We start from the raw sequence: 16,045 nt of genomic DNA, 5'->3' as shown, positions 1-16,045 counted from the left end.
TTTATGAAATTATTATATTCGTTTTGATTGAATAACCATTAATAATTTAAGATGAACACTTGTTTACACAACCATCACTAATACAATCATAAAACTAAATACCCACATGGCCACATGCAATCAAATTAACATACATATTTAAATTATTATACATTATAATTATACATTGTACAATTTGATTCATAATGCACATAATGATGTTCAAATCAGAATTAAGTTCTAATCAGACAAAATAATATTTTAATAATACATATTATGTACTTGTAGTTTTATTTTTTTTATTTTAAACTATTTTAGAATTTTGGCATTTAAGTAGGTATTTACTCTTGTTTTTAATATTTATAAAACACTATTTAAACACACTACATAAATAAACTATATATTTATCTATCACAAATATAACATGACTTATTTAAATTTAAAATGTTGATAATGTTAAAATAAATGCACATAATTCATAGGGGGACGTGGGAAAAATCGTATTTATGCCGTAAAATTTTCTCTATCCTGAGTCAAAGTTTTTGTTTTTAAATTGTCAGATTGTGAACATCTAAATCCAGTTCTCTTGCTACACCATAAATAATTGTTACCCAAGAAATGTTCACAATTTACAAGTCTCGAGTATATCCAAAAAATCCTAAATTTATTGCTGTTTATTTTTTTTTAGCACCGCCTCCGTGCAATTCCTCAACCGCTATATTGTGGTGAGGATTGAAAAAAAAAGGCAACGGATAAAAACTGAACCTATTCTTTTAAACTGGCGAATCCCTAGCGATAAATCTGATGTGAAAATAAAACAAAAGTCGGATTTCTCGCTTGGCTATTTTGCATAAGACCCGGGGGACTGAGACGCAGGTGTTGAAACCTGACCGTGAAGTAGCTATGAAGTAGTTATTGCAGAGTAAAAGATGCAGTTTTAAGCTTTCATCGAATACACCTACTGCTGTTGGTAGTATATTTTATACGGCGTATAATATACGCCGTTAATACAAATTGTGTATTTTTTTATGAACGTTTACTTATTTTTGAGATATGTTTATTAAAAACATTTCTCTTGACTAACATTTTTACTATTATTATTATTATTATTTTTATTGAATGTAATAATCTCGAATTTCATATATTTTTTATTTATTGTTCTTAAAATGTCGATCGACGTACACTAATAATGTTAACTTCGCAAGTACGATATTATATGTTTAATAGGCACAAAATATTTCACGATAATTTTAAAATACCTATACTTATATAATTGGATTGGGTGAACCTCTATCGCGAGGTTTTGTTAAAATATAACTTTTTTTTATATTTGGTTCGTATTTGAATATTTGTGTATTATGTAGTAATATAATTTACACTTGTACATAATATTAATATTAATCTCACACCGACACCATCGTTGTTCGACTGTGACGTATTTATATCAGTAAAGCTTATATACAAATTTCTTTAAATCTTTATGTGCAGTATAATCTCAGCGTGTATCCATCTCGTGACAGCGTTTCTTGAAACCTTGTATAAACCGGATGTTTACTGGAAACTCATAGATGAGCACCGCCCACACGACCCCCATAATACCCGTAATGACAATGAAGACAAAACTTTAGATTCAAGTCTCGGTCCATACCCTTTCTCTTAGTTAACAATGGGTCATTTAGGAAGGAAATTTTTTCTCTAAAGCAAGGAATGTTTAAGCGCTTGTTTTTGGAATTAACCCTCGACGTTCCTAAACTTTTGTCGTTTCTCTAAAATTTCCATTTCACTCGACAACGTACACATCGGAGTAAGCAAAATACGTCGCACACAAACACACACCAACTAGATGATATGTTTGTCAGCATTGTAGTCCATGTGTAAAATCCGGTTTAAATAGTCCCAACAGATTTAAACTTTAGCCCGTCAATTAGCAACTTACCCGCCTTCGCTTCTAGCTTATAATTTTATTAATTTAAGACGAATGTTGTTAAAATTATTTCGTATTTTATTACAAAATATACAAACCTTATTTGTATTGTATTTTTTTTTCCAAACCTAATTATTTTCTTAAATTATATTCCCATGAGGCATAAAATACTAATTCATATGAAAGTATTACCTTTTTATCATTTTATTCGTGTTTCATTAGTAAACTGTCGAGTTTTCAGACTATCAACTAAACTAATGTTAAAATTTATATTTATTTATACGAAATGCAAATGTTTTCATATATTAATAATTAACAATCACTGACCATATAGAGTTTCTAATTATATAGATCATTCAAAAACTTTCCTTGGTCCTTAGATAATTTGTTTTCTATGTATATAACATGTAATATGCTTTTAAGTCCTACAACCATAGTTAGATGGTTGACTGTATAGTATGTTTGTTTGAATTCAAAAACAGTGATAGATCATCGCATTCGAAAAGCAAATATATTATTCTCTGTTTGACTAATACTGACCAATGTTTGTTTCAATTTTGATAATTACTTTGTTCTATGTCGAACCCACGATACTTTTTAAACTTTTTTTTTTATCTAAACTCGAACAAATATAAGCATCATCGTAAAACCAATACTTACGCTTCATTCAGAATCTAAAACTAAAACTACATTAATGCTTCTTTTATACTTGCCATTGGTACCTACTTATTATAAAAATGTATATTGATTTATTTTGCTTGATTTTTTTTTCCTATAAGTATACATAATGGTAAAAAAATATTTAAAAAAAATTTGATATTCAAACGTATACAGTGTATACTATACACTATACACAGACCGTAACCCAATTGTTTCTATTTTCATACCCTTGTGGCCTGGAGTCATATTCATTAACGGTTTTCTTCTTTTTTACTCCCCTTGTTCGACGGTATAATTTTTCACACCGAAATCACCGGTGTCGGCAAACAATACGTAAACAACGGTTGTCGGACAACGAAAAACCGCACAAAATACCCAATTTCCCTAGCGAGGTAGGTTATATATATTTTTCAGTATATAGTTGTATCTCTTTCCCCCTTCTTTTTTCATTTTCCACCCGTAAAACCCCCAGGCGAAAGGCAATCTTTCATTTTATTCGCTACGGGTCAGTCCTACAAGGTTTTTGTTGCATTGTCGGACTCGCGCGCCGTTTTCCATCTCTAATGAAGGTTGTGTACCCTAAAAAGGCTCCGATATATTATTATTGTACCTGAAACAGTATTCTTATAACCTCCACCACCATCATCACCATACTCCTCGTAACTACGTGTGCATTATGCGGCTCCCGTTAACTCTGCGCCTATTTTTTTTTATTAAATGTGATTAAGCTAATTTTATAATGTTTTAAATTCTGACCTAGGCAAGGAATGTATCTTAATTTAAAGCTAAGATGCGTTACTTAAAATAGCAAGTCGTACTTACTCCAAAAAAATTTGTAGTTTATTAATTTACTAATTGAGCATTAAGTTTTGAGCTATTAAAATTAAAAGTTCCTAAGATTAAGCACCGAATAATATCGATGAATAAAAATAATTTCTTTAGAAATAGTCTGTCACCTCCTCTTGTCTGATAATAAAATTACAAATCATGATTTTTTTTTTTTTTTATTCAATACTATTGTTAAAATGATATGTAAATAATTTGTCAATTTAACTTAAATGTTATGTATTATAATACCCCATAACATACTGAATGATTTTTTCATCTATCTGCATTTGTAATAATGTACACTTATTCTTAACTGTTTGGGGTATTATTGGTGTTAATAAAATAAATAAAATAAAATAAAAGTTGAATCGCAGCTGGCCATGAATATAATAATAACAAATAACGCAAACGTTCTATACGCGGTATTACTATACCTATTATACTCGTAGTTGTTTTTGTATATACACCAAGTATAAACATATCCATATTATATACGCATCAAATTATATTTTTTTTCACGTATTGCCCTGTCGCGATGATAAAGACGCAACCAACCGACTGGCGAATCAGCTCAATTTGTGAAAGCGATTGGTGTCCGGGACGTTGACAGCAGGCGAAAAAAAAAGAGAAAGAAATGCCGAAGGAAAGACAAAAAAAAAATAATAATAAATAAAATACAATTTTTCGTTTCACGACGAAGCTACGCGTAATCCGTGCTCTGAATTCCGATTGTGTGAAGTCGTGAAAGCTTCTTATTATAAAGTAATAATTTATAATATATATACAATAGCGTCTATAAACAACAGTATATTATATGTAGCTTTTTAAATTTGGACCGTGTTTGAATTTATTACTATTTTTGTTTGGTACGTTTATCGACAATTTATTGCAAATCGAAAAAAATATAGTTAGATAAGATATAATAATTTTAACTTAAAATCAGCTCTTCTTTTTATTATTATTGAAAACTAATCATTTTTGTTAATATTTCTGAAGGAAAAAAATAAACTCTACTTCCGTGAGAAATAGTTTAATGTATAATATATAAAAAAAAGAAACCAATAGTATTGGTTAATACTATTATTTTCATTTCACCCGCGTTTACATTTACATGATAGTGGTACATATGGTGATATTAAATCATAAAAAATTATGATTCTATTGCAAATATGACCTATATAATTCCAATTATATTCGATCTTCAATCGGCTTTTTGACATTTTTAAATTGATTAATAATTATTCAAAACTTTACATACTAAGCGAAATCTAAAGATAATCGTTTAGCCAATATATAATAATTGCTTTTTAACTTGAAATATAGTTATCTTAACTGCATACAATTAGAATTGTCTAGGTTTACTATAATATTAATTAAATTATTTTCAATAAAAATTAATTTTTATTGTCAATTTAACATAATATATTATACGAACTTCGTTGCATTTATTTTACTATCTTTAGATATTATCTACATTATCGACACCTCATTCACTTATCCTCTTACCTTATCATATCATCTAATTTTGATAATGAATAATAATACTGTTTCGAGGATGGTTTGATCTCGTTGTCGTATACTGTACTTGATGTTTATAATTCGTCAATCTAACTTTTAAGTGATATTTACTTAAAAATAATGTAACATCACTTAATATTCTTTTAGTTAATACAAATAGTTACGTAACATGAAATTATTTCCGGGTAGTAGAAATAATTATCTGAACATATTAACACTATATTTAAGTGTTTTTAATCTGGAATGTTACAATATAAAATACAAAATATATTACAAATTGTACGTCAAGTATATTATTACATAACTTTGATGCATTTTCAATGTAATTTAACTTATACTTTATTTATAAATATTTCTCTAATTGGTTTAAATTTTTAAATATTATATTTTTTAACTAGTGTTAAATTAAGGCTCATGGTCTAGGTACCTAATCTAAATTAAATTTTAATACAATTATACACGTCTATTTCGATATTTACTTTTCTATTCTGATATATATTTTTAATTGGTGCCTGGTTAAATAATATTATATTAAAAACATAACATGTATAATATTATTAGTTTATGAGTTATGACATGTATAATATAATAAATTATTTCATCATGATATAAAATGTATTTAATTTATAACAACCAAATGATTTTTATTTTTCATATTATACCTCAAATTTTATAAAAAGGTTATGGTTATAACAAAATATTTCGCATAATCTAAAAAATAACTTGCTTCAGCAACAATTTTACAACAAATATTTATTGAGGGCCAAAGAAAATGTCATGATTCGTAAAATATTATGTTATAAAATAAAATTTAAAAACATAAATAGGTAGATACGTTATATTCGATTTTATAATTTTTTTTATTTAATTTAATTTATGTTTTGTTCTTGTTTTTTATTATGCTCGCTCGAACTAATTTAGCGATATACCTACGCATGGATGTACACATATTGCTAGCACGGAGTGCCGTGTTTGTCTGTGTATAATACAAAAGTATATAATATTATTATTATTCAACAATGATAATAATATTATTATTACGGTCGTAAATTTGAATACTCTGTTTGATATGAAAACACTTTGTTCTTTTAATAACCTTCGTCGTGTTCCAGATAGTTTCACGTGTAAAAAATATTATACAAACTATGATGGTTTTTTTTCTCTTTGTCTTTTCCTAGTTTGTTTTGCTTTATACAACAATATACCGGATATAGAATTATCTAAAATTCTAAATCACTTAAAAAATATCTCTGCGTAAAGTATAGAGTACGACATAGTTTTTATCTTATATACTTGTTTCTGAATTTCAGAAATATTCACCGTCCGCGACGATGAATTTATATCTAATATTGTTATTTATGTATTTTTCAAAGTGCCCACAAGGCTGTTCATATTGAATGATATTTGTTATAATATACCATCGTGAACGTCACATAATATATAAAAATTATAATAGGTTATGTAAATTGTACGTTGTATAAAAGTTTGATGCGTCACGCTTATGATATCACATAATATACAACCTATATAATCATATTATCGTATACATTCGATATGTGAGCATAAATATGATATTTTATTGACTTTGTGATGATTATATTATTGTAAATTTCAAATGAGAAATTACAAATAATATGTTACAAAATGTTAGAATAAAATAACCCGTTTTGACTGATAAACATTTTCTATTTATTTATAAAAATAAATAATAATAATCATAATGAAATACATCAATATAATATCTGAAATAAAAATATAATAACATTAATAACATGAGCTATAAGCGAGCTCATTTTTATTTAGCATGCATAGACTGTATTTAAACACGTTTAATTATTGACGTAGTTAATAATATAGTATTACATACATACCTATTGAAGGAGCATTCAGCAGTGCAGTGTTTTCCGCGACATCATATTATTATGACCCATTTTTAAGTTTTGTATAACATTGTGCAATGTGGGTTAAGTGATCGTGTATGCAACGTACACCTATCGAGGATCTCTTCCACAAAATACATCTATATACGTGGGTTTCAAGTAATTTTCAATATAATATCCTACGTTCTTTCGACACTTTATAAGTGTGTTGGAAATAAAAACAGAGTTTAAAATTAATTTTAAAAAAGCAGCTGTGTCAAATCATATTTGTCACATTTTTTTTTCATTACCGTTCCGTGATCGTTTAATCTAAAAATACGTTTTCACTTAAATTATTTTTCAAATCTTTGACAACCACTATTAATGGAGTATTTATGTTCATCTATTTTATCAATATTATCATAACCATTAATAATGTAATTAGAAATATTTACATGTTTAAAATCGTTATTCAGCAATCCTAACAATTAATCTATAGGCACGATCCTACGATAAATACTTAGACCATTTTTAATTTTCTTGAAAAATAAATATAAGTTATTTTAATTTTTTGCTTGTCAAAATATTAATTATTATCTATTATTATGGTCACTTTTATTTTTTTTTTATGATTATTATTAATTTACCTCAATTATATACATAGATTGATTACAATTACCTACCTTCATTGCTTGTGTTAGAAGTCGAGAGTTAACTATTTCATAATATATATTGACAATCAACACAAGATTAAATATAAGTGAAAGAACAAATAAAATAAAATTAGATCTGAATTAAGCATTAATAGATCCGCATTAATTAATCTAGAGACATAAATAACTATTTATAATAGTAGGCATAAAATCAAAATATGATGTTTTTAAATAAAATATTTTAGCATCATAAGCTATGGTTCCTTTTTTATTTACTATTTAATTTACATTTATCCAGTTTTTTAAATTATTTACAATCCATACATTTTTTTTTAATATTAAATCCACTGACAGTACATTAAATGATTTGAAATTTTTACTAATCGAACCTTCAAAAGAAGATTTATTATTTTCATATTTTTAATAACTTTCAAAGTTAATTAAACGTTTACTTTTTTAAATATATATTAATGATAAAATTGTTCAAAAGTGTAAAATGTATTAAAATAAATAAATTTAGTTACACACATTATAATAAATATAATTAATTTGAGGGTTAATTTATATGTTCTGGATATTTATTTACTTTTAACAAACATGTAGTTTTAACGTGATTATAAAAAAATAAAAATCATTCCTTTTTTTTATTATAATTAGCATATACACCTTTTTAGGGTTTATAGAATATAGATGTTTAAAATGAAAATTTATTATATCATAACAAAATAATAAACGATACAAATCCCCAGACAAGTCGCTTATGCCTGTATATTAATATGCACTGACACATTTCACTTATAGGTTCTGTTAAAAATATTTATTAAATTTTTCAAACAAATATAGACATAAATAAAAAAAAAAAACTGTAAAAATCATATATTGTCTATAGTATTGTAAAAAGTCATAGTCGTATTTAAATGCTACCCTTGGCTAATAATCATTATTAGTATCAATAATAATCATTGTTATTAAAACCTTAATATTAATAAATAAATAAAAAATATTTAATTCGTAAAATATAATTATCAAATCTAACTTTTAGGTACTGGTTTTGTTGAGATATGTTAAGAATAAAATATCTTTATTTTTTCAGCATTTTGCCTCAGACTTACGGAGTTAAAAATCGAAGAACATACTCTCGTGGGAAACAGTACAAGACTAGAGTGCAAATATGACCTACAGGGTGAAAAATTGTACACGGTCAAATGGTACAAAGATGGGAACGAGTTTTATAGATTCCTGCCCGGGGAATCGCCAGAAATACAAGTATTTGATGTTACGGGAGTACACGTTGATGTAAGTACATTGATTTTAGACAATTTTGTATTTTATGCAACTATATTTTTATTTTAGATTTTTTTTTTCCTCTGCAAAATATTACAGTGAATGTTCTGTACGCAGCGTAACAAATTCCCACCGCATTTCGAATACATATTATACTTATATGAATGCGTGTATTTAATTTCAGCACAAAGTGCGATACGTTATAGTTTTTAACACACAGTATTCACTATTAAATATTTTAACATACCTCATATATTGACTACATAAACGTAAACAACAAACAACATTTAAGGGAAAAAATCCAATATTAAATTGAATTTTAGGTATTATTAATGCAACAGCAGCTATAGTTGTGGAAGAAAATACCAATATGTTAGAAATAACGTGTACAATATAATTGCGTTGTTTAAATAGGATTCGAAGAAAACACGGATGAGATAATTTCAAAATCGAAATCATTTAAATTCTAATGAAAAATGTTGTTAATACAACTTTTGCCGTTGGAGTTTGTACAGAACTTTTGTGGAAGCTGGCTTAATGCGTTCGGTCCCGGGTATCGGTCTCTAATGTCGCACGTAATAGATTCGACTGCCGTGTAACCGACCGCTGCCGAGCTCCCAAACCAAAAACCCAATAGTTCTACAACTTACAGTAACAAATTCGAATTCCATAATTACCCCCATAAAGCACACAAATGTCCGAAGCTGCCGGTGCATTAGTAAATGTTGAATAACAAAAAAAAACGGCTATCTACAGATTATAAAATTATAAAACTGTATTAAACTATAAAATGTTTTTCGTTTTTTTTCTCATATAGTGTATTTGCGTTTATATTATAGTTTTAATTCTAAATGAACTGATAGAAAATTGTTAACAACAAAATATGTGATGCATACAATTTTTTTTTTAAATTTAAAATTATAAAATTTAAATAATATTATAATTATTAGATTTATTTTGTTTATAACAAACAATGAATAACATTTTTATCCTTTCAGACACCGTTTTGAAATTTGTAACATTTAAATATCAATCGTTACAATCTCAGCTGCCCATTATTAAAGTATACACTTGATTAAACATATTCTAATTTGGTAGAGTTCATCTTTACCTTCGGTAATTGTGTTTTGTTTTAATAATTCATGGCTCTTTTCATAAAAACAAAAGTTTACTAAATCTTTTCTGTCTAATATATTATAACAAATATAAGTCTTAAATTAAAAACCGCAATACTCAAACACTGATTGTCCCGAAGCAAACAAACGAAATGAAAAAAAAGAAAGTGGAATTGAACTGAACAAGGAATAGTATAGTTTACAATCTGTGTTGACATACTTTGTTCAGAAGATATTATTCTTGTCGAGAAAATAACGTATTTTTTTTTTTTTTGTTCTTCAAAGAGTAACAAACCAAACACAACATAATATAGGTCAATTGTTTTATTATCTAGTCTATATTGCAAATTCTACAATAAAAGATGAATCAAGACATATTTAAACGCAATATATCATATATCAATGAAATAATCATTGTCTAAGAAGAAACTGAAAATGTACTATTCCTTGATAAAATATTGAAGGTTTAATTAACAATTTATATACATGGTTGAGTTATTTTTAAAGATTGATTATAAATTAATTATAAGAAACAGCAAACGAAATGTTATCAAAGAAATTAAAATAAATATAATTTAAGCCCATCATATACTTAATATTTAAGTATGTCATACATGATTCAGACTTCCTCGTTTTGTGTACAAATTTGATAATTTAAAAAACATCTAAAAGCTGACGTGAAAAATTGTTAAAGTTAATCATGAAAAGTGCTTTTTTGATCTGACTTATACATGATTATATAGTACAGTTTAAAAATAAGTATATGTTCAGCACATATTATTATATTTCATGCAAAAATAAAACATTTCTCAATTATTTTTAGTGTTCATACTTTGTATCAATATATTGAAAAATTATACGAATTCAATATATGTTTATATTTATGGAGTAACTTCTAACTGTATGATGACACACATATATATATATATATATAAAATAACATTCTCAGAGTACCGGAAATATTGTACAAAACATGTTTTTATATCCATACAGTAAATTTTCAATGTCAGTTATTCATTTTTTATGATGTAAAATAATTCAGATATGAAAATTCATGTTTAAAGGAATTTGATTACTGAGGTTTTGACCTTTTTTTCGATTCGTGGTACAATAATAATTAATGCATTTCAATTATGACAGGATAAAAAAATGGCTTTTAAACTTAATTGATTAATTACTAATACTAATTTGGTGATAAATTAATCTAAAAAGAAAAATAATGATTTATACTGATTCTAATAAAACAAACTTTAAAGTTTTAGTTTTGTATAAAAATAAACGTTTAACGTTATTATTTCAAGTATCTTTTTATCAATCTAATTAAAAAAGTATATTTATCTAACATAAATTATCTGGACGATTTTCGTGTGAAGATTTTAAATTAAATTTTTTATTATTGCTAGCGAGGAGGTGTTTATTTTTTAATTAATTAGATAACGTTTATCTAACCAGTAACCTGCAGGAAATGCGTCTACAATCAGCCACCAATTCTAACCAAATCCTTAAATAAATTATAGATAAAAAAGGTGACTTTTGAAATGATTATTTTGATTCCGTGCGTTGGCTAGTAATTTACAGTCAGTAATGTACGCTTTTATAGAAGACACTCAGATAAATCAAAATGCCCGGTAATGTTTTAACGTTTTAAAGTACTTTTGTTGTGAATTTACCCTTATTTCTGTACCCATTAGGGTACACTGTCAATAATGTGTACTTATTGTATTAAGAGCCTTTTAATATAACCCCACCTCCCCCCACCACCAACATCGTTATCACGACTGAATTTCGATATTTTTATAGACTACGCGTATTGCACTTATCGGTGGCGTCAACGGCGTGTACAAACACGTATAAGTATAATATAATAATAAATTATTGCACCCCGCGAAGAACAAAACTAGGGTCTACGGATTACCATCAGATGTGGATGGGAGGTAAGAGCAAAGCCGAACAACGAAATTTTGCAATATATATACGGCGTGCTGTAAAATGATGGGCGGGTGGATAGGCACACGCACCGGTGGGGGTCTCTGAAAACTGTATAAGCGAAGCGCGAACGTTTTTGCGCACGCCGTACAAAACGGGCATTAATTTTCCGGGCCAAAACCTTCGCGTTCCATCATTCCGCGCACAAATCTGACAACAACACCTGGCACGGCCCGAGACTAATTGACGCGCGGCCGCCACTACTGAGGGTGTATTTTTTCATCCCCTCCAGACTCGCGGTAACTCGGCCACCAGTCGAGGAATGCGCACTGCTCCTGGGTAGGGTACTAAAAATTTAAAAAAAAAAAAATTAAAAAATTTCATTTTTTCTTTTGGTCGCCTCGAATTTCACTCCCGAAGCCACTACCATTCGTAGCGATACGCGTGGCGATAATTTGGTTTTTGTAATTATTTTTTTTTTCAACGACGTAACGCTATCATTGCGTTTAATATATGTAATCGGTTATTTGTGAATCCGATCGGATCGAGAAGAAACTCGAGACGAATCCATATTAATTATACGGCACTACAGCTGGAATTCTTTGACCCGATAAACTTACCACGCTGAAAGCTATTAAGTATTGTATTATACCTGCTACCTATACATATTGCATGTGTAATTCAATATATTATATATAATTTATGCCAATAAGGTATATTCGTAGGATTTGATAATAATAACATTACACTGAAATTTAATTTAAATATGTAATATCTTCTAGACATTCACTGTACAATTTGTTTTCATCCCTAATATACATGTTGCTGTGCGTAGGGTTTCGGTTACTTTGAGTATTGACAATATTCTAAGAAGTCATGTTGATTTTGAATTGTATGTTTGACAACCTACTTTTGTCTGTTTATTACATAAAAGAGATTTTTATATATTATTCAATGCTATGAAGTATCACGGCGAAAAAAAATTAAATTAAAAATTAAAACATACAATTATTATGAGTATTATTATTACAAATTGGCATTTTAAATATATGAAGTATTTTAATAATAATTAATTTAATAAATAAAAACAAAAATTTAATTTTTTGAAAATCATTTATTCAACCATCGAATAATTAAATATAAAGCGTTATTCTTCTAGCGTACACAATACGATAATAATATATAATATTTATTAAATTAGAGTCGTCCAGTTCCTGGCCTATACAAGCACTTTGTTTTGACTAAAGGTGTGAACGTATATTTAATAATTCAAAATATTCTAGAGAATTTCCATTCGTGAAAATAAATAAATTATATTATTGTTAAAACTAGTAATAGGCATTTTTCTAATAATATATCTAAAATTGTGTAGTTAAGATTGTACGTATAGATAACGCACCTAAAATATTTATCTAACAACCACATTTATGTAGATAAGAACAAATAAGTTTTACACATTTAAAAACTCACATACATCGCGTGTGTATTAATACGATTATCCGCTGGTGTTAACACAGAATGAACAATGCACTCAGAAAACAACTATACAGTAAAATACATAATACATTTAGGTACGCAATTAACAAATTAAAATAGAACTCGAAAAAAAAATTAAATAATAAATAGGTTAGTCTAGTTTTTATATAAAAATAAATTATTGACATTGTGTAATGAACAATAAATATTTCTTTTTAATAAAACATTAATCAATAGATTTTATCATTGTGAGCCAATTAATAATTACGTATTTTTGTTTTTGATAAGTACTTGACTAATTACAACAATGTAAATTACACAATATGTTTATACACTAAGTATTTATTATTGCTAACTTAAATACTATCATAAATATATACATTTTTTTTTTATGTGAATACCTATTATAATACCAACACACGATAAATATAAAAAATATAACATTTACTATGTATAGAGGATAAAATAGAATCCGTCCGACATTCCTACGACGTGATAATAATGTAATATACAGTCTCCACACTTGCTCGTCCGCAACAAACATTACAATATAATATAGGTTCATTGTATATATTTTGTACAGATAGATACAATAAGAAAATGTGTTAAAATAAAATATATAGATATTATGACTTTTTTCGCTTTACAAGCCTGTGTGGCTCTTAGTAGTAAATTCAACTAAACTTCTCTAACCTTCTATAGCTATAGAGTCTTCCAATCTTTTGGATACATTAACTGTTCTCATATTTTGTCTCTGTATAATATCCGTTGTCTAGGCCATCCACGTTTTCCAGATAAATTTCTGATAACATTCCTTATCATTTTTCCGTCAGTTATCGTCACGTGCGCCCATCTCATATATATAATATATTTTTGATGTTTAGTTTATTATAGAATTGTTCTACTTACGCGTTTTTTACTTCCGTAATTACCTGTAACTATGAACCTACCGATTTTAAATTAATCACCGAGTTTAATTATTATGTATTAATATAGTTTTTTTTATAATTATAAATTTAAAATATTGTGCTCCGTTTGCGTTTTAAACGTCACTGGAGATTACCTACCCAGAATAAATAAGGACGATATAAAACAATATTTAATCTCCTTTTTTTTATCACTCCAACTGGTCAGCTGTCTTAACTGTCGTGGGCCTATGCTACATAGCTTACAGTTAGTTCGATTCTCCCAACCAATTTCAGGATATAAATCGTTTATACAAAATATTATCTTCATCATATTATATTACATTTGTATTTTCATCGCTAATTATGTTTAATAATTAGCCCATTTCGTTTGAAATATTTTACTCTTAAATAGGTACATGTTTTAGTGGCTTAGTATAACTACGAAATTAAGACCCGGCCAATTTAGGTTCAACAAATTTATCACAAAAATATCTAGTTAACGATAATTGCCTTGAATTTGTTAAATAATCATAAAATATAGCTTAGTGTTATGATTTTCAAGTTAATCTTGCTGCTAAATATAGGTGTACATCTGTGTTCATAAATTGCTTTAAAACTTTATTCGTTAGCAAACTCGCTATATTCACGTGAATTTTGTATAACAATACTATTTTACAGAAAGATATAGTTTATTTAAATAACTTATCATACTTATGACACTTATGTTAAAATATTGACTAAAACTAATAAATAATAAATTATGAAGTTTTCTATTTATAATCCAATTTGTGGTAAAACTCTATTTAGCTTTAGCTATTACATTGTTACTGAGGGAGTAAATATTTAAGTGTACGTTTTTAAAAATAATGAAATTAATTTCAAATTGACCTCTTAATTTTATTTATAAGAAATTTGTCTTCATTATTTTTTAACTTCATAATGATCCCCTCGTTTCGACAGTTTGCACGTTAAATTTAGTCGAATGAAATGCATGTAAAGTTCGTTTTAGTATGAATTTTTACTAAAAAAATATATAATAATATAAAATATATATACACAAATAAAAGTTAAATATTATTATAATAATACAATCAAAATGTTTACTTAATATTATAGAATATTTCAATATAATTTGCATTGTGTGAGTATAGAAATCATAATTATAAATTATGTCGGTTGGAATTACGATTTACTTCGCTTGGAGGATTTTTCCAAAACATGTTTTATAATACTATAGCAGTATAGCATATTAAACGCAAACGTATAATTAAACATTAAATTGCGGTCATCCCACAAAGGATAATAAACAAGGGACGTTTATAATACTAGTCGTATTTAATTTCTTATTCTTTTTTAATTTAAATTAATATCACTGCAGTTATAGTTGTGGTCCTATTAAACATAACTATGATGTGTTATATAAAACTAAACAGGCATATTGTTACCGCTTTCAATTGAACTTCTGTGGTTTCTGTGGAGAAGTTTTAAGGTTTTATTTGCATTAATTCAAATATCACTTATAATAAAGTAAAATAATATGGTCGATACAGTTTTATTTTATATACCTTATACATTACACATAAATAATATACACACTAACATTTATTGCGTAGTAATATTTACTTATATACCGCAAACTACCCATATATGTGTACGTAAAAGTATAAATAAAAACGCGTAAATAAACGTTTTAAATTACAATATTGCCGTACTTTGAAAAATAAATTCTGAAAAATATAACGTATTATTACATCTAACCCATAAAAATAAATAATTTGATAAATTTTTATTTTGAAATATTTTGAAAAAACAGTATCTATGCTTTTTAAATTGTTTTTTACAGTCCATTTAAAGTTTTCACGTTGAAACATTTATCTTAAACCCGATATATTTAAAAATATGTAGGTAGGAAAGG

At 26.9% G+C, this 16,045-nt stretch overlaps 1 protein-coding gene across 2 annotated transcripts in view; it reads left to right on the top strand.

The window, feature by feature from the left end:
- Positions 1 to 16,045, top strand: part of LOC132917389 (uncharacterized) — a 290,377-nt gene that overhangs the window by 260,288 nt on the left and 14,044 nt on the right. For both annotated transcript variants that reach the window (XM_060978105.1, XM_060978106.1), the window contains exon 2: positions 8,515 to 8,717. In XM_060978105.1, coding sequence (XP_060834088.1) covers positions 8,515 to 8,717 — 203 coding nt within the window. The remainder of the gene's footprint in view (positions 1 to 8,514; positions 8,718 to 16,045) is intronic.

The sequence above is a fragment of the Rhopalosiphum padi genome, chromosome 1 (assembly GCF_020882245.1).
Source record: "Rhopalosiphum padi isolate XX-2018 chromosome 1, ASM2088224v1, whole genome shotgun sequence".
NCBI lineage: Eukaryota > Metazoa > Arthropoda > Insecta > Hemiptera > Aphididae > Rhopalosiphum > Rhopalosiphum padi.
Note: the sequence above shows the minus strand (reverse complement) of the source record. Positions and strands in the feature narration are given on the sequence as shown.